Source organism: Epinephelus lanceolatus, chromosome 12 (genome assembly GCF_041903045.1).
Source record: "Epinephelus lanceolatus isolate andai-2023 chromosome 12, ASM4190304v1, whole genome shotgun sequence".
In the NCBI taxonomy this organism is placed as follows: domain Eukaryota; kingdom Metazoa; phylum Chordata; class Actinopteri; order Perciformes; family Serranidae; genus Epinephelus; species Epinephelus lanceolatus.
Window position 1 is genome coordinate 7,446,169 of NC_135745.1, and position 21,752 is coordinate 7,467,920.

A 21,752-nucleotide genomic window follows, 5' to 3' on the forward strand; every position below is an offset into this window, starting at 1 on the left:
AAGGTTTGATCCAGAATTAAACCAAGGCTGGATTACATGATCTAAACACATTTAGAATCCTTTTTTCTCTCTTGAACAACACATTTTCAAGATTTGATCTTGAAATCAAATCCAATAGCTGAAATCTGATCAGATTACTCTTGAACAACTGGGCCCTGGTGATACATTTAAAGTGACTGGCTCTAGGTAATATTAGGAAATGTAGGGAAATTCAAAATGCCAGTATTCTGTAATTACTGCTTGTTACCACAGTGACTGTTTACCAAGGGTTACATGAAACAATATCCACAAAAAAATTGTTTAGATACATTTTGAGATTTATTTGCTCACATGAAAAGAGTGATGCTGGAAATGTTCTTTTCAGTCTCCCTTAAAAAAACTGTTGTTTGGTAACAGTCAAAATGAAAGAACTGTGGACTGATATTTACTAGTTATATTTATATATAACTAGAATAGGAATATAGTATTTACTATAGTATATATTTATACTTTATATATAGTTTTTTTAAATTAGTTTTTTATGTAGTGTTACCACCTGTAAACAGCAAGGGTGTGGTGTGTTGTGGGTGGATGTAGAATGGGCAGTGTATGTGGTGGCTACAGAGAGAAGGTGGGAGGATGTGTGTGTGTGAGGTGTGAGGGTGTAGATGGTAGGGACTCACTCTGGCCTTGGCGGCAGGGGTGGAGGGGTCTGATGCCTTGTTGTTCGGGGTGGAGGAGACCTGGGGAAGACAACCACCCCCTTGGTCAATACAACCTCCAACCAACCACACGCCACAACACAACGGGTCGGAAGAGCAGGTGGAGGGGTGGGGACATGGGAACTGGTGGGGTTAGCAGCTGGACCAATCAGATGATTGTATGGGTTGTTACAGCCAATTAAAAGGGAAGCGTATGATTGTGTGAGAAATAAGAGCATGGTTAAAAAAGAAGCAAAGTGAACTGAGCTATATAATCAAATTTACTTGGCAAATGTGTGGGTGTATGAATCACTGTAAATGATTGATAGTGGTAGCACTAATTAGATGTAATTATGGGCCAATCAAATGGGAGGATAATAAACAAATATGTGTACATATGTTTGTAGCACTGCCAATCAGATGCACTGTATCAGATGGGAAATGGCAAATGAAAGTGAACTGGAGCAGATGGACCACTTTTCAAAACATGACAAAAAATTAGAGTAGATTAGTACCAATACATTACGGTTTGTCAGTGACAAGAGTTGACCAAAAAGAATAATTACACAACCAGAAAACAACAGTCAAATATCACATAACTGGAGTATGTAGTATTGTTCAGACAAACAACCCCAGCACTATATTTTGGATGGAAAGGTTAATAGACCAATAAGCTCCTGTCAAATGGAAAATATTAAAATGCATAATAGATAAACCAATATTAGCATCACTGGAGACTGCATGAGTCAGTGCAACTTATTGTGATGCAGGGTGGCGATGTGTTTGTGTGTGTACAGTGGCTTCATTCTGACAGACTGACAAAAAGAGTAGGAGCATGTCTCTGAAAGGGAAGAGAGACAACACAGCAGGAACAAACCTGCTCCTGCAAAACACAGTACATCTGCCTGAGAGAGTGAATACTGCCCAGACATTACAGTTTGATGCCGACAACCAGAGACTCTGCAACATTAGGCCAATTCCACAAAGCCATTTGGAAGGCAACTGCAGCTCCTTCTCTACGCTGATCTAATGTTAATTGGCCATGAGCTCATGTCTAAATGATACAGGTTGAGGGAGTGAGGAATCACTGTGAATATGAAACAGGGTAAAAAGGAGCATGCATGTGGTTTCCTGCATAAATAGGGCAGAGATGACATCTGTGCTGGATATGATAAATCTTAAAAGGTTTGCAAAGGTTGTCTACCCAGCCAGTTACAGCTATATGCACTGCTGCCTGACTGCTGAAGACGGTTAATGAAATATTAATAGATGGGACAGAAAGATACTAAAGTAAAACAGATGAAAATTAACCCATTTTTTAGAGCACAGAAAGGAAGTTTTTACTTCTTCACCTCAAACAAATGTTTACAACAATGTATAAAAGCAGAGAAGATTGAAATGAAGCAATTCCAGAACTATAGGCAGATCTTAGGACATAAAAACTTACAAACACCTGGAGAGGTACGGCAAGAATCTATAATGCATCAGAAAAAAACAACAACCCTAAAAAGATGAAAGTAATGGCTGAGAGATTAAATTAAAGCCAATATGCTGTATCAAATGTAATGGTGAGTTATATGCGCATATTTAAAAACAACATATTACCTCCCCTAATTGAACACATTACAAATGCTAATTGAAGCAATACTGTGAGCAGGGCATGTCCTCCCCTCTCCACCCACCCAAATCTTATCCACTATTATACAGCTAATCACCACAATACACTGTGCTGTTTGCACTGCACAGAGGAAAGTATGAGAGTGCCGCAAATGTGACTCAATCCAGTGCATTTAGTAGAATCCATGACTGAGCATGCAGTGATCTTCTATCTGTTTTAGTTATCGGCCTCAGATACATTGTTGTTACATCTGTATGAGGATCTAAGGACCACATTCTTAATGTTTTCATGGAATCTTTTGACACACCAGCCCTGCATCAAGACCAACAATGATTTTCTACAGAAAAAGCCACTTTATCCTCAGAAGATCTGCCACACAATATGCTGTTACAAATGCTGCAGACTCGGTTCTGCCGGGTGGTGTCAGTGGGCGGGTCCTCAAAGTATGTGCTGAAAAACTAGCTATGGTGTTTACAATGATATTCAACTTGTCACTGGCTCAGTCTGTCATACCCATGTGCTTCAATGAGCCCATCATCAGTCCTCTGCCCAAGAAAACAAAACCAACATGCCTGAATGACTACTGCCCACCTCTGGTGATGAAGTGCTTTGGACGGCTGGTTGAAGATTAAATCTGCTCCTCATTACCCAGCACACTGGACCCACTACAGCTGCCTACTGTTCCGTTCTGATCTACAGAAGACATCACAGAAGACATCCTCCACACGACCAGTAGGATAGTGGTAGTTGATGAGGTGGGTGTAGCACTAGGTAGATGGGTAGGTTACCAAGGAGGAAGTGGATATACTCTTCTATATTTCCCAATGGCTTTTTGGCTGATAGGTGGTTCTACTGTAAACGGCCAGAAAAGAGGTGAGTATACCCTGTATACCTGCAGATACCCTCCACTTCGCTACTGCACCCCATGATATCCCACCTGGACAAGAAAGGAAGCTATGTGAGATTGCTGTTCACTGACTAAAGTTCAGCGTTTAACACCACAGTTCCCCTTCAGGCTCGTCACACAGCTCAAGGAGCTGGGATTAAACACCCCATTGTTCATATGGATCCTCGACTTCCTGACAGGCACACCCCAGATGGTGAGAGTGGGCAGACACACCCGCATCCTTAACACTGGGGCACCCCAGGGCTGCGTTTTAAGTCCCTTGCTGTGCTCCCTGTATACACACGACTGTGTAGCCACTTCAGACTCCAACACCATCATCAAGTTTGCTGACAACACAGCTGTGGTGAGTCCACATCACTGTGGGCCTGACCTGAGCACTGTATCAGACTGTATCATCTTAGACGCTTGAGGGAATTTAGAATATCCCCTTATATACTGGGGTGTCTAAATGATACAGGTTGGAAATTCCTCCTCCTGCACCATCAAGAGTAGCCTGACAGGGAACATCACTGCCTGGTACAGAAACAGCACTGAACAGGACTGCAAGGCCTTTCAAAGAGTGGTCTGTTCAGCTGAACACACCACAGGCCCTGTGCTACCCTGCATAAAGGATGTTTAAACCAGACACTACAAGGATAAGGCCAGGAGAATCATTAAAGATCCCAGCCTCCTGGATAACTGCCTATTCCTCCTGTTAAGTTTGAGAAGAAGGTACCAGTTACACCAGGCCAGCACTGGGAGGCTCAGGAGGAGCCTCTACCCTCAGGCCACAAGGATCCTCAAAGAGGACACTCCTTGAGAACCCACCACACCAATCACATGCATGTATTTATTCTTCTTCCTAGGAACTGGTAGGATTAAATTTCACTGGGATTGTACCTTATATGATTACATGTACCAAATAAAATTGATTGAATTTTTTCACTTGAAAACAAAGTGAAGAGGTGTGTTGCATTGCATGTTGTCCAGCAGAGAGCTACACAGATGCTGAAGGGGATGATACTGGCAGAATTCTCTGTAGGTGGCTAGAATGTTAGGCTACAGGATGGAAAAATTTTGCATTCATTTAAAAAGAAAGAAAGAAAAAAAAAAACTTCCTCGTGACCACTAACAACAGTATTTTGTATATTTTGTATCTATGCTGTTCTCTGCTGGACAACACTGAAATGCAATAACCTCCTTTCATTGTTTTCTGTGTTATGATTTGATTTTGTTATGGAATGGAAAAGGCATGCCACAAAAAAAGTATTAAGTTATTAAAGGAGCTCTATATGACACTGGGAGCATATACATGATTCAGAGGTTGTCTGCACACGGCTCTCAACATGGACGTGGCTGAGCCAGCTAGCAGCTAACAGTGCTAACATTGTAAACAGTGCTATTGATGACAGTAGTGCTGTAAGACTTATCGGAGTTAGCAAGGGGAAACCGGAGGGTGTGCACTACGCTTCTACGACAATGCCCTGCCCGTATCAATGATAACTGGCGTATGAGCACAATGCAGAGCGGCGGTAATTAACTAGCCAGTGGGATATACACAACCAACAGAGAAGCTCGGTTTACAACACACACAGACTAAGCGCACCTCATTCTCTGCTCAGGACACGATTACTCCACATATCTTTACTTAGGAAATAGTTGCTGCTTAACATGTGTTTGTCATGTAACTAGTACACAGCAAATGCAAACATTATAAGGAAATATATAGAACAATGTGAATTGTACATCACTTTTTCTATTTTCTTTGGCTCCGATGTGTTTTGTCTGTGTGGCAGCTGTACCCCTCCCTGTGATCAATCACTATATGTGATTAGAGCCAATCATGCATCACAGCTGCCGCCATTGAACTGTATTTATGATTATTTTGTCAGCTGTTATGACTGTAGTAGAAGTAGTAATTTCATTGACTTTGCAGGGCAGCACTTATACTTTATTTAGCAAACTACCAGGATATTATTCCTCAAACAAGTTGAGATTTAACAGTGTTAACTGTTCACGGACTGACTGATTAGCATTTGTTCTGACAGCAAGTCAGGTCCCAGTGTAGAGGAAGCCCTCTGACTAAAAGATGTTATTATGATGTACAGCACATAGTAGCTATTTGAATTACAAACCAACTGGAGCCAAATCATTTGCTGATACAAGAAAATCATTCTGCAGCATTTCAGTAATCTTGACAGGTACATCTCTGTTCTGAATTATTCATAGACCTCTCTTGTACTGTCTGTGTGGTCCTACCTTTCCTCCGCCAGGCTGGTACTTGATGTTGTCAATGGATCCAATCTTGGAGCGGATGTTCTTCAGGTCAGGTGTTGGAGCATTAATGGGCCTGGGGGTTCGAGGAGCGCGGGGCACCGGTGGCTTCTTTTCCATTGGGGTTTGCTTGGGCACTGGGGGTTTAGTGATGACGCGGCGGCGATGAGTGTTTTCACCGTTAGTAGAGGCAGCAGGAGTGGTGGTGGGGGCTGGGCGAGGACGGGCTACACAGTAAGGAAGAAACAGTGACTAAATCCAGTGTGTAGACATAAATGACCTAAAATAAATACACTAAACATTCACAGAATTAATCTGTGCAACCATTTTATTTCACAAGTCATGAACAAGTGAATTAACCATTAAGAGGTGTAAAGAGGAAAGAAGAGGAACTTCTGGTCTTACTATTCATCACTGAGGTACTGGTATCAATCAACATATCATGCTTACATGTAATATAATATACCAATGATCAATGACATGGTTATTTTGTATAATGGGACAGTAAAAATTAGACATTGTTTCCTATAGACACTATACAGGTTAAGCCCCAATTAACCCCAAATTGGGAATCAGACCAAATTTCTGCCAGATCAGTTGTCATTTGATGTGCAGTTTGATGTAGGGGGTCACAACGCCTAATTAATTGTCTGAGTAATTAACAATCTGGCTGACAGACAATGGATGGATTTCTCTCATGTCACTGCTGTCTGCAGTTTGAACAGATCAATGACCATATGTCCGAACTTGCTGCAACACAGAACAGACAGACCATACTGTCCATCTCTCAGACCTTTTCTTCCTTTCATCCATGGTACATGACACAAAGTAATGCTGCCTTTCTCTCTCTCTCATCTTCCTTACATCATGGCTGGTCAACTGATCCATACATGCCAGTATAACTGTCACAGGTTCATTCTGCCCAGCTTTAGAGGTGCTCAAAGCAGCTTTGACTGAATGACCATATATAGATTTTCTATCCATAGCCTTTATCTTATTCTAGTGTCATTCTGAACCATACAAAAGTAAGTATTGTTTCTGATTGGGTTTTTTTGTTTTGTTTTGTTTTTTAACTATCTGTCACTTCTCTGAGGTTGTTACCTGTAGTTTTGGGTTTCTTGGTCTCTCCTGTCTTGTTCTCAGACTTGTCATTCTTGTTTGCTGTAAGCAGGAAACATAGAAAAAGAATAGAGTGACACATGATTCTGATAGCCTTTACCAAATACCTCAACACTCATATAACTCAAATAACTGCACCAGGACTGCAAAAACACTGTGGTAAAGTGAATCCTCATTTGTGAAAACCTGGTCAAGCCAGCTGTTGCTTTGATTTTGATGTGCATCTGTTCGTGTTATTATGACTCCAGTACTTGGAGCAGCCAAAAAGGACAAAGAAAGACTTGCATTACAGCAATAATTTCTGTGTCATATACCACATATAAGTCAGCAAAGAAGGCCTAATTTGATAAAACAGTTTCCATAACAGGTTTGCTGAGAGGCACAAAAAATGCTACTTAAATGTTCCTATGACTACAATCAGAAACAATTTGAAGTAGTTTCACACTATGTACATTACTGCGGAGGGAAAGTCATTGCAAATGATATTATAACACACACATTTAAAATGTTAATTCTTAAGCTTTCATAAATTAAAAAAATGTCCTCCATTAGAGGACTGTTCTTTGTTGACCCTGACTATGACCATGTAAAATCTGAAGTCATTGTACTATCTCATTCCAAACTCTATTGAAAAATTAACGCCCATGTTTTGAATGTTTCCATCAACTTTGAAGCAGTTAGCTGTTTTTAGCAACAAAGCTCTGATGAACCCACCTCTGGATAACTGGTAAAGAAACAAGCATTTAGCAGAGCATAGCGTAAATAGACTTCTTTTCAGTGGTGGTCAGTCACGAGTCAAAATTAATGCTACTGTCGCTCCATGTGTGTTGGATGTAACAGAAAAGTGTTCACAGGAAATGTACAGTTTCCACTTGTTATGTGCATTCAGTGTTTTTTTCAAAATGAACCCATATACCCTGACCTCCTTCCTACATGGACTTTCTCATTTGTTTTTGTTTTTTTGCTACATCGGTTGCTCTGAGCATCTAATAATGTCACAGACCAATATGTCTCATACAGACTCTGAGGGTGTCTCGGTTCCTCAGTATCAGATGCCGAGGGACATCGACCAAGCGTCAGTATTTGAGGAGTTGGCTAGAATGGATTGGTTTTCCATAGCGACTTTATAAGGAGATAAAGCAACATGGCCGTGGGGTAGTTGGTAGAGTTTTTCCCCCCATGTGGCTCAGCAATAAATGCAACTATTCAGCAAACACCGAGATGTTCCATTATTTGTTGTGAAATAGAAAACTGTAGAAAACTGGAGGACTCTGAACAGCTGGGACTTTCAGCTATTTTTCTATTGCCAAAAGCACATCAAAAGTAAAAGAAGAAGGCGACTGGCTGTCAATCTAAAGTCTTGCTATGCCGACAGAATCCTGCAGTTGGCCGCTCACTTATTAGCTGTCAAATGTTCCTGACTGATCAACTGTACAGGAGATTTAAGGGCTTCTGGTGAGTTAAAAATTGTGTTGCAGGCCATCTGAGCAAAAATGAGTCATTTCACCGTTTATGGAGGAGTGACAGCGTGTCCATCATGTTGATAAAGTCTTGCTGCATGTAATGCTGTCATCACGTGGCAGAAGCATTATGAATTCTGACTAAACGGCTGCCATCGAGGCAACAGATACAAAAGTAATGGAGTTCACTCATGCAACTAAAATGAAATATGCACCTAGCAGTACATAACACCCAGCACTGTGAACTGGGTGAATGAATCATATTCTCTGAGGGTGCTGAGCTGAAGTGCACAAAAAGCAGACTATCATAGCTCTGACTGAGTCATAGCTTCCTCTCTGGGAGAGGTGAGATATTGTTTGTGATGTGCGGATAAAAATACCAGTCTGGTGTTCTCAAAAGCCAGCTCTTGAATCCGATAAAGTGTAACATATGGTAGCAATTCAGTTTGCCTGTTGCCTGGAGTGGTGCCAGTTTACATTGTGAGTCATTTCCAAGCTACTGTAGAGAGTTCAGGTCCTGTTGTAGAGGTCATGTTGCACTTTCAACACTATGAACTAGCCAGAGCAGAGTGGAGATACTGTCTGTGACAACAGTGTTCATATCACACAATCGGGGACAGAGGGCAGGAAGATGCTGTAGATATAACAGAAATGAAGATATGCAAACTGTGAAAGTGTGTGTGTGCACGTACCAGCAGGTTTACTTGCAGGAGTTGCAGAGGAGCCATTCTTATTGGCAGTCGCATGGGGTGTGGGCGTGGCCTTTGCCACAGGTGGGCGTTTCTCATTTTCTGCAGTCTGGAAATCACAACACACAGACAGATGAGCTGTGGGGGTGTTTATTTGACTGTTTGTGAGTATGAGAGTTTATCTGTTTGTCTGCATGTACTGTCGCTGCTGTGTGCACGAAGGCGATGTTATCCAGTTTTCCGGTGTTATGAGAGGCCAATCGTGCAACCATTACATAAGTAGAGAGAAAGAGAGAGAGAGAGAAGAGAGAGAGGGGGGAAAGAAACAGTAGACAGACTTATGACAAACAGGATGGGAGAGGAAGGAGGAGGATTTATGTCTCATAATTAGATTTAAAAAAAAAAAAAAAAAAAAAACAGAACTACTGCCTGCAGTTGTATGCCTCCGTGCACCGGTCAAGTTGCACTTCACATCCATGTCTGTGATGGATGCTTCACACATTTTTCCCCCCGACAGCCAAGAAGATCTATACAGTTAGTACAGTTTCAAGATGGACACCCAGGACGAGTGTCACCAATTAAATATCTGACCAAATGTCTACCCTTCTGCTCCTGAGAAATGATGTTAAGTAATGGCCAGAAAAGTGTTTTTGCAGAACATTATGATGTCACAGTGAAGTTGACCTTTGACCTGTTGGATATAAAATATCATAACTTCATAAATCCTGTTGGACATTTCTGTGAAATTCTGTCATAATTAGTGTATGAATTCTTGACTTTTGTCCAAAAACATGCTTTGTGAGATCACAGTAACCTTGACCTTTTACCTTCGGCCACCAAATTCTAATCAGTTCATGGCTGAGTCCAAGTGAATGTTTTTGCCAAGTTTAAGGAAATTCCGTCTAGGTTTTCTTGAGATATCAAGTTCACGAGAATGAGACTTATGCAGGGTCATAGTGGCCTTGACTTCTGACCTTTAACCACCAAAATCTATGCAGTTCATCCTTGAGTCCCTGTGGACAGTTGTGCCAATGTTGAAAGAATTCCCTCAAGGCGTTCTTGAGATATTGCCTTCAAAAGAATGGGATGTATAGACATATGTATGATGGATGGTCACTGATGTCAGTCTTACAGGATCGTGTATGTACAAGAGCTTAAAAAGCCACGGTAGGAAAGAGATTTATGATATATGATGGTGGGAATGCATTGATTGTTTAATAATGGGTTGACATTTAAAAAACCAGATAGTCAAAAACACAGCCAACACATACACATTATCAAACAATGTTGAATAAATAACATAATTTCACATGAAAAATATCTTTTAAAAAATATTACTTCAATTACCTTGTTACTTTATATAATACATCAGAATTTCCTCTCCAATATCTATTTTATTTTGCTGTGGAAACATCGACAAATTTCTCCTTCAAACAGCTGTATTTATTCAAGTTTCCTGCCAAAAAACACATTTTACAGATTACATTAAATGCATCATTATAATGTTAGAATTTACCCTAAGCCAATGCTCATTGGCAGTCAACAAGGCTAATATCGTCGGAAGCTGATGTTCGACCAATTAATCAATGCATCTCAAAACAATGGGTCAAACATCTAAATCGGTAGACAAAGGGCCTTCCTCATGTTCCAACTTATATCTTCTGGAGTTAATACTTGTTAGTTACAGAGGGACACATTACGCTCAATTTGCAATTGTAGCTGCTTAGATATCTACAGCCAGGCGCTGGAGTTGATCTCCACTGACTGCAAAACTTCAGGGCATGATGGGAAAAGACAACATTACATTTTAAAGAATCCTTTCATTTTTTTTTAGTTTTAATGTAGGGATTTAGATTTTAATAACCTGATTTTGCACAATAAAGTTTTGTTTTGTTGACAGAATAAATGTGGTCAATGGTAACTTTTATCAGACGGAGAGGTTGAACATATTCAGCTTACTAACAGTTCTCACAGCTGCACATAATCTATATTTGTTCTAGTCTAAAATATGAGTAATACTGATTTCAATCTTGAAGTATCAAGCAATACAAACAATGTCTGGCAAGTGGGATGTGAGGATTCTTAAAATAACATCTGGACAGACATTTAGTTCTAACGGTCAGAATATCTGACAGACCACTAACTTACAAGTCTTGTATTTCTGCCCTGTGTATTTTGACGATTGAATAACATTCTGTATTTCTTTAGACTCAGAGGAACAGGTCCAGCAATCAAGTCTGGGCAGTTGAATTATACACTGTGGTAAACTGATATGATGGGTGCCTTATATAAGGATTCTAGCCCATCCACATTATTATGTAAAATAACTGAGTAATATGGAGGTTAATCCATAAATGCTGTCATTATGATCACAGATAGCTTATATAGCTTTTCATAGGCTCATAGGTCATACAGAAAAGCATCATTAGGACAACAATCATTACTGAGCACAGGCTGAATGGATTGGCCCGATAACATTTTATTGAATTGGGAGCAATCTAACAGGAGGTAAATATTTCTTTGAGTTCCTGTATGAGGCTGCTGGAGACTTTCCGTCTTAACTGCACCTTATTTTAATAGAACAACAACATATTTGAAAGATTAATACCAATACATTATTTGTTATAAATAACAGTTGATGATATTAAAACAAAAACAACACTCATCAGCTTAGCTCATATCCTCCAGCATTGTCTCTGGTTGATGATTAACACCAGACGTGCATGCTGGGATACACCAAGTCTACTTTCCCAAAGTATCCTAGATAAACAACAACACTTCAGGGCATTTGGACTGAGTTAAATGTGATTTTGAACTGTGATGATATTTCACTAGTCCACAAAAACACAGACTGACAAAGTAAAATCGTTTTAAAAATGGAACATACACAATCAGCCAATTTGCATAGGAGAAACAGATCTTCCTGTGTGTATTATACTCACCTTGGCAGCCTTGGTGGAGCCAGTTGCTGTTGGCGGCCGCTTGGCGGCAGTGGGTGTGGTCGCCTTGGGTACAGGGCTTTTTTTATTGGCTGAGGTGGGGGAGGGGCGTTTGGCCGAGGTGGCCTCGCCATTGGTGGAGAGGGTGGATGGGCGGGATTTGGCTGAGTGTGGTTTAGCTGAACCCACTTCAGGCTGGTGATAATGAAATTAAAAGAAGCCATAATACGGTAAAATAGCAGAGAGGAGGGAGAGAAAGAAAGAAAAGGAGGACAGATAGAGATTGAGAAAGAAAAAGCAGAGATGAAATCACTGATTGCAAATGACAGCGTGATATGGCAGCAGAGCCAGCAACCATATGACAATCGTAAAAGAAAATCTAAAATCAAATTAGCAATTTATAGCAACTTCAGAGAGCTCATGGGTCATAAATTATAAAATTATAAGCCTCAAATCTGATGAAATGAGCAGCAGTCCAAAAGTAGCATATGATATGGAAATCAGCTCTCAGATGTTGGACACACACATACACAAACATTGAGAATCTAAATGATGAACATAATATTTAGTACTAAGTACTTCAAGGCGCAGTGGCACATTAAAGTTCATCTGTGCACATTCATTGAAGAGGCAGTGCTAGTAGTTTTTGAGTGACTCAGTCACAACTCGCAGTGCTAGCTGCCGAACTGCGGTATCTTGCAAGGTAACTGCTTAAAAATAGTTGTATAAAGAGAACTGGATGTGGCATTGAGGCATTGCGGCAAGCTTCCACAATGCCTATTTAGTGAGGGTGCATAGATGAACTTTGCTGTGCCACTTCCTGTGCCTTTAGTATGTTTAGAAGTGCTCAATATTATGTCCATCATAGTGACAACACACAGGGCTAGTTAAACTACTGTGGCTTGCAAGCTGACTGTTTACAGACTAGCCTAATGTATAAAGAGAACTGGATACGGCGGTGGAGGCAAGGCCCAGTTAATTCCCATCAAAGTTACACAGTGTTGCATAAAGCCAATTAAGTTTAACTTCCCAGGTAAAAAGTTATTACTACAGAGCAGACGCACTACAGACTTTGACTGGCCATGTGGCTAACTTAGCTCTCTGCTCACTTGAATGGGGACAAAGTGATGTAATCGAGCAGCTCCTCTAGACTTTCAAAATGTTTTAAAACTGAATGGATCAAATCCTGATAGTGAAATGAGTCATTTCACAGGGGTTGTGATGCTAACACAAAATGTAGCCACTGATTTACAAATGTCTCTTTGACAATGCAGATTTTTTGTTGCCATGACAGCCCTGGAAGTTGTACTTACACAGCTTGGCCACCATATCAAATTGACTTTGAAGCGTGGCGGTGTTCCTGGGGTCTTGGCTAGCCAGATGTGAACGAGCTTGCACCAGTCAGCCACAACAGCTCTCTCAGCTTCCATCTGTTTTTGCCATATTGTGCTGTTTAACCTCTTTTCAGTTTGCAAGCTTGTTAGCTTGGTGACTAATGAAACAATAACTTTATATAATTTAGGGACTGTTCATTATTTATGAAGGGGCAAGGGATGGTGCGCTAATATTTTTTTAAGGACTGGGGAAGGATTTATGTTTTTGTGGCTTAGAAGAGGGGCATACAAATTTACATGGTTCCATTTTGTATTTATTTTACTGCAGATATTTGAAGAAAACATGCCTTCCAAGCCTTCTGGATTGGAAGGCATGTTTTCATTCTTTTGCCAAAATTACACTATATATCATTGCCAGACTATGTCAAAACAGAAATAATTGTAAGAACAATTTTTCAATTTTTGGCCAAGAATAAACTGTTTGCGCTTACTAACATGCACAATAACAGTTAAAATCTGAGGCTTTTTTTCAACTCCAGGACTTTGTCTTCGACCTTTAAATTTACTTTCACACATTAAATGGTAAGTTTAAAAAAATGGTGATGGGAGGGTTATGCATTTTCTCCAAGTTTTTCAAAGACAAATTTGTGCTCTAAAAACCAGCCTCTTTTGGCCTCTTTTGTAGCACATTTTGTTCTCCATCATAACCCACCACCATAACCTAAAACAATTTCAACAATTGATTAATTGTTTATCAACATTCCAACTTGTCCTTTATGAGGATTTGCTGCTATTCTTAGTTGTTCAAATAAAACAGGTAATTTGATGACATCACTTTGGGGTTGACTGAGACAAACCTTTTTTGCTGTTTTTTGGTATTTCATGGCCCGATTGAGAACATAACCTGCAAATTATTCCATAATGAGGATAATGGTTAGTTGCATCCCCAAATAAAAGTGGATGGTGTGTCACAGCTAATAAACTATTATAATTAGCATCCTCCATTTTGGACTCTCTCGCTTTCCATTTCCCCAAGATGGTTTGCTAATGGTCAATGTCTGCATGTCAATGTTCAATAAATTGAACTTGACACAAAAGAGTTGCAAAGATTTAATTTGTCTTTGTGAGCATATTTGTAAAATTGATTTAAAAAAATCAATTTTGTTGCAAACTTTCACCCATCTAAAATGCAGGTGTGAACACACACACACACACACACACACACACACACACAAACACACTCAAGAGACCAGCAGGAGTAGTAGAAGCAGTGCACTGGCTGAAGTAGAATATATCTGTAATTTTTGCTATCAGCCTGAGCATTTGTGTGTGTGTGTGTGTGTGTGTGTGAATGGGCAGGGCTTTGTGTGTCTAGCTCAAGGACACTTGAACAGGCTGTTGCTGGACGCACCGGCTGTGGCAGGGTTCAAAACTGTGACCTTTGGGTGACGAGGCTGTTTCTGTGACCACTGGACACTTTCACTGTGAGTATGTGAATCTCTTTGTAGGAAATGTGTGTGGACAGCAGTATTCTCTGTGTGTGCATGTGCGTGTGTGACCCACCTTGCTCTTGCTGTCAGGGCTCGGCAGGGTCTTGCTGCCGTTGCCTGTGGGAGACTTGGCTGTCCCTTTCCCTCCCTTCTCGTCCTTCTTCTCGGCTGGCTTCTTCTCCTCTTCTTTCTTCTCATCTTTGTTGGTCTTCTCCGGCTTGTCTGCCTTCTCCGCCTTCTCTGCCTTCTCAATGGCTTTGTTGTTCTTCTCCATCTTTTCCTCATCTTTGAGAATCTTCTCAGACTTCTGGTTCTTGTCTGGGCCACTGTCCTTCTTCTGCTGTTCTTCTTTCTCTTTCTTGTCAAAGGCGTCCAACTTGTCTGTCTTGCTGGACATGATGTCTGTCTTCTCCTGCTTGTCCTTGTTGTCAGATTTCACTGTGAGAGAAAGATTGTCATCGTCAGCATCAAAGATTATTTTACCAAGAATTGCAGAGGCAAAAAAGTCTTCAAAGTTGTCAGTGTACATCCACTATAAATTGTACACAATTCATTGCATTACAGTACATGTGCTTTACCATTCACAATTTCACAGCTTGTGAACAGCAGAATTTTTGAAAGGCACTGGAGGCTTTTGTATATTGAGCAAAACTGGTCGGATGCACAATTTATTTCGGATAAGAAACCTGATAGATCGTGTGGTAAAATTAGAGCGCGTGTTTAATGTACTTATTAACACGTGGGAAGATCATGGTTTTGTCGGAGTCTGATCTGTACTAACTGCCTGACTAGAAACTGTTGTCTTGTTGCTCTGTTCTGTTGTTTTTTGTTTAATGTTCTGTGTCACATGTTGCCCTGTTAGGACATTACAGGTCTATCAGTCTGAGTCTATGTTTAAAATTTCTATTAATGAAAAATGCTTTTTTGTAAGTGCAAATAAGTTATTTGAAGAACATAAGCCATGGAGAAAAAACAATTCTAACAGGTCAGTTCAGAGGAGTCCTCTATAAAAAACTCTAATATTTGAAATGTTTCGAGCAATGATTCATGTGACTTTTTGGCTGATGAAGCCCAAAAAGTTCAACTGTGTGTGTAAAATTACCCTGATGATCAGCGCTGTGTGGCCCACAAAGCAGGCGCACTGGAGCGTCCGCTACTTCCGGTTTAGCACTCTGTTATAAAATTGGCAGGAAATGATTCAATCCTGTGGCTCTTCTAGACTTTTCCAATATTATCAGACCAAATGGATCAAATTCTAATAATGAAACAACTCATTTTGCAGGTGTTGAGACGCTCAAAAAAATTGTATCCACTGATTTACAGATGTCTCTTTCCCAGTGTAAGTCTATGGCAAAAAGTCTTTTTGGGCCACAAGGAATCACATGACAGTTATATTCAACTGTTTGGCCACTATGAAAATTAGCTCCAAAGCCCCTTGCACTGCCTTAGGGCCTGGCTGAATCAATCACTGCACTTCACAGAACTCAACACAGTGGCAATGAAACCTCACCGCCAACTAGCATCTTGGCTGTGTAATTGCATAGTGACCCAGACACGCCACCACACAAATATAAATCAACATACATTGAAGGTATAAATAGTGCTCAGCACAACAGCATCGGTCACTTGCGTAAGCTACAACTACAGTATAAATGCCTTTACATCAGTGACTGATGTCCTGCCATGCTGCCATTTTCTGTTTCAAATTCAAAGCCCTTTGGCATTTCATACATGGTCCAGCCACACACTAGGTTTGGACCTATTCTATTTTGTTTCTAAGGTAAGGTTTGGTTAGTTTTCTAACAGGGTTACACTACTCCTGCCTTTTCTCTAGAGAAGCAACCTCACTATTTGCATGACCACAAGAGGTAGATGAAGACCCTTTCGGGCATTTGAGCAAGTCAGTCTTCTGACTGTTAAAATTCCTTACATGCTAGTAAATGTAAAAGTTCCTGTGTAATCAGCACTGCAGCCAAAGCTTATAGACTGACATCCAACAGAACTTTTGAACTCTTTAAACTAAAGCACAAACTCTAAAGTCAGACACCTGACTAATGAGACACAACCTGACACTTCTGAGGACACACTGTATCTCTAAAGTGTAAGAACATTTTCTCTGACAAAATCTATCATATCAAACAAACACTGTTAATTGCGACTGCACTTTGGTCATTTATAGATTTGCTGGGTGATTTTATGTAGGTCGCACCAGCAGATGATTCTGGGTCTGGTTAGTAAACAGGTCAAGCCCAGTTATTCAATTGCCCTGCATTACACAAGTGCCCACAATGGTCATGTTGTATCTATAAAATCCACATCAGTGAGGTCATACCCAACCCTGATAGAGGAGGTGAGAGTTTATATCCTGGCCTTGATGATAATGCACATTTCTCACAATTTCTATAAACTCAATGGCACCTCTGTCTCCTATTTCTCTGCTGTACATGGTGAAAATTGGTGTAAATTCATACCTATAACTATAAAAAATATCCTCAGAAGGCTTTACCGTTTGTCAAACACACGACACCCTTTACTCTTAGACCTCCATGACAGCAATGGTGCAGGATATCTTTATGCACATCCTCACATGTGTGATTGTGTCTATGTATGTATGACAGACATAAAACATTTTGTTTCATTTCATTTTTCAGTCTTACATTGTGTTCATGTTAGGGTCTGCTGTTTGGATGATGATGTTATTTTGTCCTAACCAATTAGTAGTGACTGACATCCCCTGGAGCGTCAGAGGATACCATCCCCTGACATCATTTTCACTCTACACAGAAGTGGCAGTGGCTGCAGTTAATTTTTTATTTTTCATTGAAATATTATACAAATGTGGAGGACTTGCACAGATGTCTGTCTTCCACTCCTCTAGTGGTTTTTGTGTGAATTTGTCTAGTTTTTCTTGCTGTGACATAGAAAGATGACACATTATTAACCCTTAGAGTTCTGATGAGAACAACACCAGACCCGTTTGAATAGCTTAATAAATATTGAGATGTGGCCATTGATGCAGAGGTCTGCAGGCTAACATGTCTTGGCCTTTGAGTGACTTTTTTAGTCCTGATAAAGGCAATAGCGTCACTTCTGACATTTAAATAAGTTTACTCTTGTTCTTCTTAAAGGGGTACTTCAGTGATTAAGTCATAATGTCGGTGGACTTGTGAGAGAGATTAAAAAAAAGAAGCATTCAAAATGGTCAAATGTGGCAGATGCTGTGATATCCTGACTGTTAGTCCTTAGTATGGGTCAAACAGACCCCCAGAAAGTCACCGTACCTTGAAGCCAATTTGACATAGTGACCAAACCGTGTAACTACAACCTCTGGGTCACAACCCCCAGAAAATGACTCGTTTTACTGTCAGATTTTTATTCATAATATTTCAAAAGTCTAAAAGAGCTGAAGGACTAAATCACTGTATTTCACTGTATTCAAATTAGTGGAGGGCTAAACTGGATGTTAGACACTTGGCCAGTGACGTCTCTAGTGTTCATGCTCTATGGGCCCAACAATGCAGAAAATCCAAGTATGGGAAGTTTTTTAGTTTCAAGCACCACTGATCAACTTTCATAGGAATGAACAGGGCCCACCTCCAACACTGTATCCAGGTCTCTTTATATATCCATGGGACCAAAGTTACAAAATGCTAATTCCTACAATTCTAATAATTGATCTCAACAGCATCTTTCCCTAGACCCTCTCTCCCTGTCCCAGTCCTCTAAAATCCATGTCCCCTGTTCATATACAGGCTTACTGTTACAAATCTGTATACTCCAAGACTAATCCAGGATAACCTTGTTGACGTAAAGCTCATCCAGAGCCACAGAAGACATTATAAACCTGTTTATTAATGTTCTCCTACTAATGAGTAAACTAAACTTTATGGGTACAATATGTGGAGTACCTCTTTAGGGATGTTTTAGTTTATATTTACTTATAACTTAATTTAACTTACATATGCAAGGGGGAATTCTATTTCTAAAAAATTACTTATTTCTTAAATCAGAATTTAGATTACAGTGTTCTTCATTTTTGTGCTATTATTAAAACACCACACAGGGACATCTCTCCTCCTCAGAGGAAACACTAGGTCAGACTGGGTCTATCACCAATGTAGCCAGTAGCTGATTCATGGGAAGAGCACAGTATGAGAGAGAAAAAGAGAGAATAAGGTGAAAGACAAGGGAAGAATGACAGGGTTATGTGAGCAGAGGGGGACAGAAGAAGTTCAGGAGGTTGAGGGGGTTAAGGACAAACAGGCGGCTGGGCTGAGGGATGGTGGGATGGGTGCTGGGGGAAAAATACAGGGGCTCTTTGTTGCCACTGAGACATCTCTTTCATAACAGTGACACAGGACAGGCCTATGCTATGCCCAAATGTCCCCTCATTTCCCTCTGTGCTGACGTTTGCTGTGTGATAACTGCTGTATCTCATCTGAAACTATGCCAATTTGCTGCCGTTGTGTTTTCTCCAGCAATCAACCGGTTGACATGAAGCAGGTCCCTCTATGGCTGCCATTAAACAAGACACATTTTGTTGTTTTACTTTAAACTGTAGTTGCAAACTTGCTCAACCTGGAGCCCAAATCAAAAACAGGCTGTGATTAAGAGCATTGAGAACAGCTCGTGTGGTCATGCGGGAAACAGAAAAAAGCTTAATTAATTTTCAGTGTTCAGAGTTACTCTCATTTGGAATTTGGTTATCCTCCTGCACTTCTGTTCTCACTCTCTGTCTAATGCTATTGTTTTGTCGTGCCTTATTAAGCTAGAGTGAAGTCAGTTCCTGCTTTGCAATGTCATGCTGATGTTAATGCAAACTCATCACTTGCTGCAGCTGCTTCACAAAGCCTCTCTGTGACACCTACTTGTTTCATGAATTTTAATGTCCTTGGTTCCAAGATCCTTTGCAGTGTTTTGGTCCTGTCTAATGTTCGTGTCTGACAGAGAAAATATGCATCAATATTATCCATTTCATTTCCAGGAAAGAGGTCTATTGTGTATAATGCTCATTACAACTGTAGCTCTTTGTCTTTTTCCGAAGGCATTCTGCCCTTAATATGCTCTGGGTGGTGTGGCAAATTCTACTTTGTTCTTCCTGCCATAGACAATCAAAAAAAAAAAAAAGCATTAAAACAGCACCGCTTATTTAGCATCGGTGTGCTTAACAAGCAGCTGGAATGAGAATCAGCACCTCCAAGTCTGAGGCCATGGTCCTCAGCCGGAAAAGGGTGGATTGCCCACTCCAGGATGGGGGGGAGATCCTGCCTCATGTGGAGGAGTTTAAGTATCTTGGGATCCTGTTCACGAGTGAGGGTAGGATGGAGCGGGAGATTGACAGGCGGATTGGGGTGGCGTCAGCAGTGATGCGGGCGCTTAACCGGTCCGTTGTGGTGAAGAGGGAGCTTAGCCAGAAAGCGAAGCTCTCAATTTACCGGTCGATCTACGTTCCAACCCTCACCTATGATCACGAGCTCTGGGTAGTGACCGAAAGAACGAGATCGTGAGTACAAGCAGCCGAAATGAGTTTCCTCCGCGGGGTGGCTGGGCTCAGCCTTAGAGATAGGGTGAGGAGCTCGGACATCCAGGAGGGACTCGGAGTAGAGCCGCTGCTCCTGCACATCGAGAGGAGCCAGTTGAGGTGGTTCGGGCATCTGGTAAGGATGCCTTCCGGACACTTCCCTTGGGAGGTATTCCGGGCATGTCCAACCGGGAGGAGATCTCTGGGCCGTCCCAGGACACGCTGGAGGGATTACATCGCCTGGCTGGTCTGGGAACGCCTCAGGGTTCCCTCGGAAGAGCTGACTAAAGTGGCTGGGGAGAGGACTGTCTGGGCTTCTTTGCTGAGGCTGCTGCCCCCGCGACCTGGACCCGGATAAGCGGAGGATGACAAGTACGAGTGCTTTACATTCTGGGACCTATGATTGACAGTTCTTAAAAAAGGATCAGTATCAATGCAGTGGAGCCAGAGATAGCATCAGACAGAAACATAGTTAGACAAAACATACTCAAGTCAAAGTCCTTTGGCTAACCCACCACCAGAACAAAGCAGAGACTGGTCATAATCACATATGAATTCACATTTCTATGTGATTGATTACTCATGTCACGGATTTAGCAGTTAGCCTAATATAATAAACTAAATGCCGACGATAAAACGAGGCAGCGTATAATGTACTCTCCACAACACAACAGGCTATTAGTTCAATCAAACATTTTGTTTTACAGACAATCAGCTACAGACATCGTTATATAGACTGGTATTAGGTAATATATCTCTCTTTGGGCACAGCAGTGCGGAAATTGCATTTTCTCTGTCCGTCGGGATCTGTGGGCAGCTGAAGTGAGCCTGACATACGCGCAGTTGCTTCACCCTCGCCGGCTTGGTAGCGAGGTTCCTCCCAATTGACACAAGCCAAAGTTGCCTGCGGGTTACATCTGTAACAGGAAACCGATGGAATTGGGAGCCAGCAATGTTTTTATTCCCACAGCTGGGGAAATCACAAGTTCGCACCATTTTGGTATTCCTCTGTTTACCTACAGCAGCTGACGAGGGTGTGTCGTGAGCCTGAGCCAGTGTTTGCACTGTAGTAGTAGGTATATATAGGGCTAGTACATCTTCTTCCTCACTAATAATAGCCTACTGGTTCTCTGTTGGAAACAGGCGATGAAGTTTTCGTTAGCCGTTGCTATCCTGCGCACCTGCACGGCGTGGTGATGAACTGTCTTATTGATTTCTGTTGGCATGCTGTCTTGCGGGCCTGCACGGCGGAGGGATACTGGCCAGAAAATAGTCCCAATTGATAGCAAGGTCTGACGTAATGCGGGGATGTTTTAAAATTATTGAAATAGTCTAACAAAACACATGCATACTTTTTTGTAGCTTAAAACCTTTTGGTTACGTGTCCCCCGTACATCTTCAGAACTACCTTTTCTCCGGTAAGCTATGGGTGATTTCTCAGAGCAGGAGGCTCGCTGAGAGTAGTGACACCGTCACATCAGAGCTACAGATGGTCAGTGTTTCACACAACTTCATGTCCAAAAACCTGAACTATCACTTTAAAGCCTTATTCTACATGACCATATTCTACAACTATTCAGCCAAGACCTCGCCTTCCCTCAATAACTTCCTCATTACTGTGTATTAATAGTTACAGTAGTAAGGAAGTTGTTGTCAGTGTATTACAATCTTAATATGCTTTGCTCAGCATGGGCCTTATAAGATGGTAGCGCTACACGCATTATCTATTTTCAAATCTAAAA

The 21,752-nt window shown here is 41.1% G+C and overlaps 1 protein-coding gene across 11 annotated transcripts in view; it reads right to left on the reverse strand.

Moving 5' to 3' along the window:
* The window catches only part of map4l (microtubule associated protein 4 like), a 145,794-nt gene that overhangs the window by 13,315 nt on the left and 110,727 nt on the right, over positions 1 to 21,752 (reverse strand). For 5 of the 11 annotated variants that reach the window (XM_078172923.1, XM_078172924.1, XM_033651191.2 and 2 more), the window contains 5 exons: positions 14,563 to 14,927; positions 8,730 to 8,835; positions 6,560 to 6,619; positions 5,444 to 5,685; positions 663 to 722 (listed from right to left, as the gene is read on the reverse strand). In XM_078172923.1, the coding sequence (XP_078029049.1) occupies positions 663 to 722; positions 5,444 to 5,685; positions 6,560 to 6,619; positions 8,730 to 8,835; positions 14,563 to 14,927 (833 nt within the window). Of the gene's footprint in view, positions 1 to 662; positions 723 to 5,443; positions 5,686 to 6,559; positions 6,620 to 8,729; positions 8,836 to 11,668; positions 11,861 to 14,562; positions 14,928 to 21,752 lie in introns of all 11 variants that reach the window. The other 6 variants (XM_033651189.2, XM_033651190.2, XM_033651188.2 and 3 more) reach the window with 3 other exon arrangements.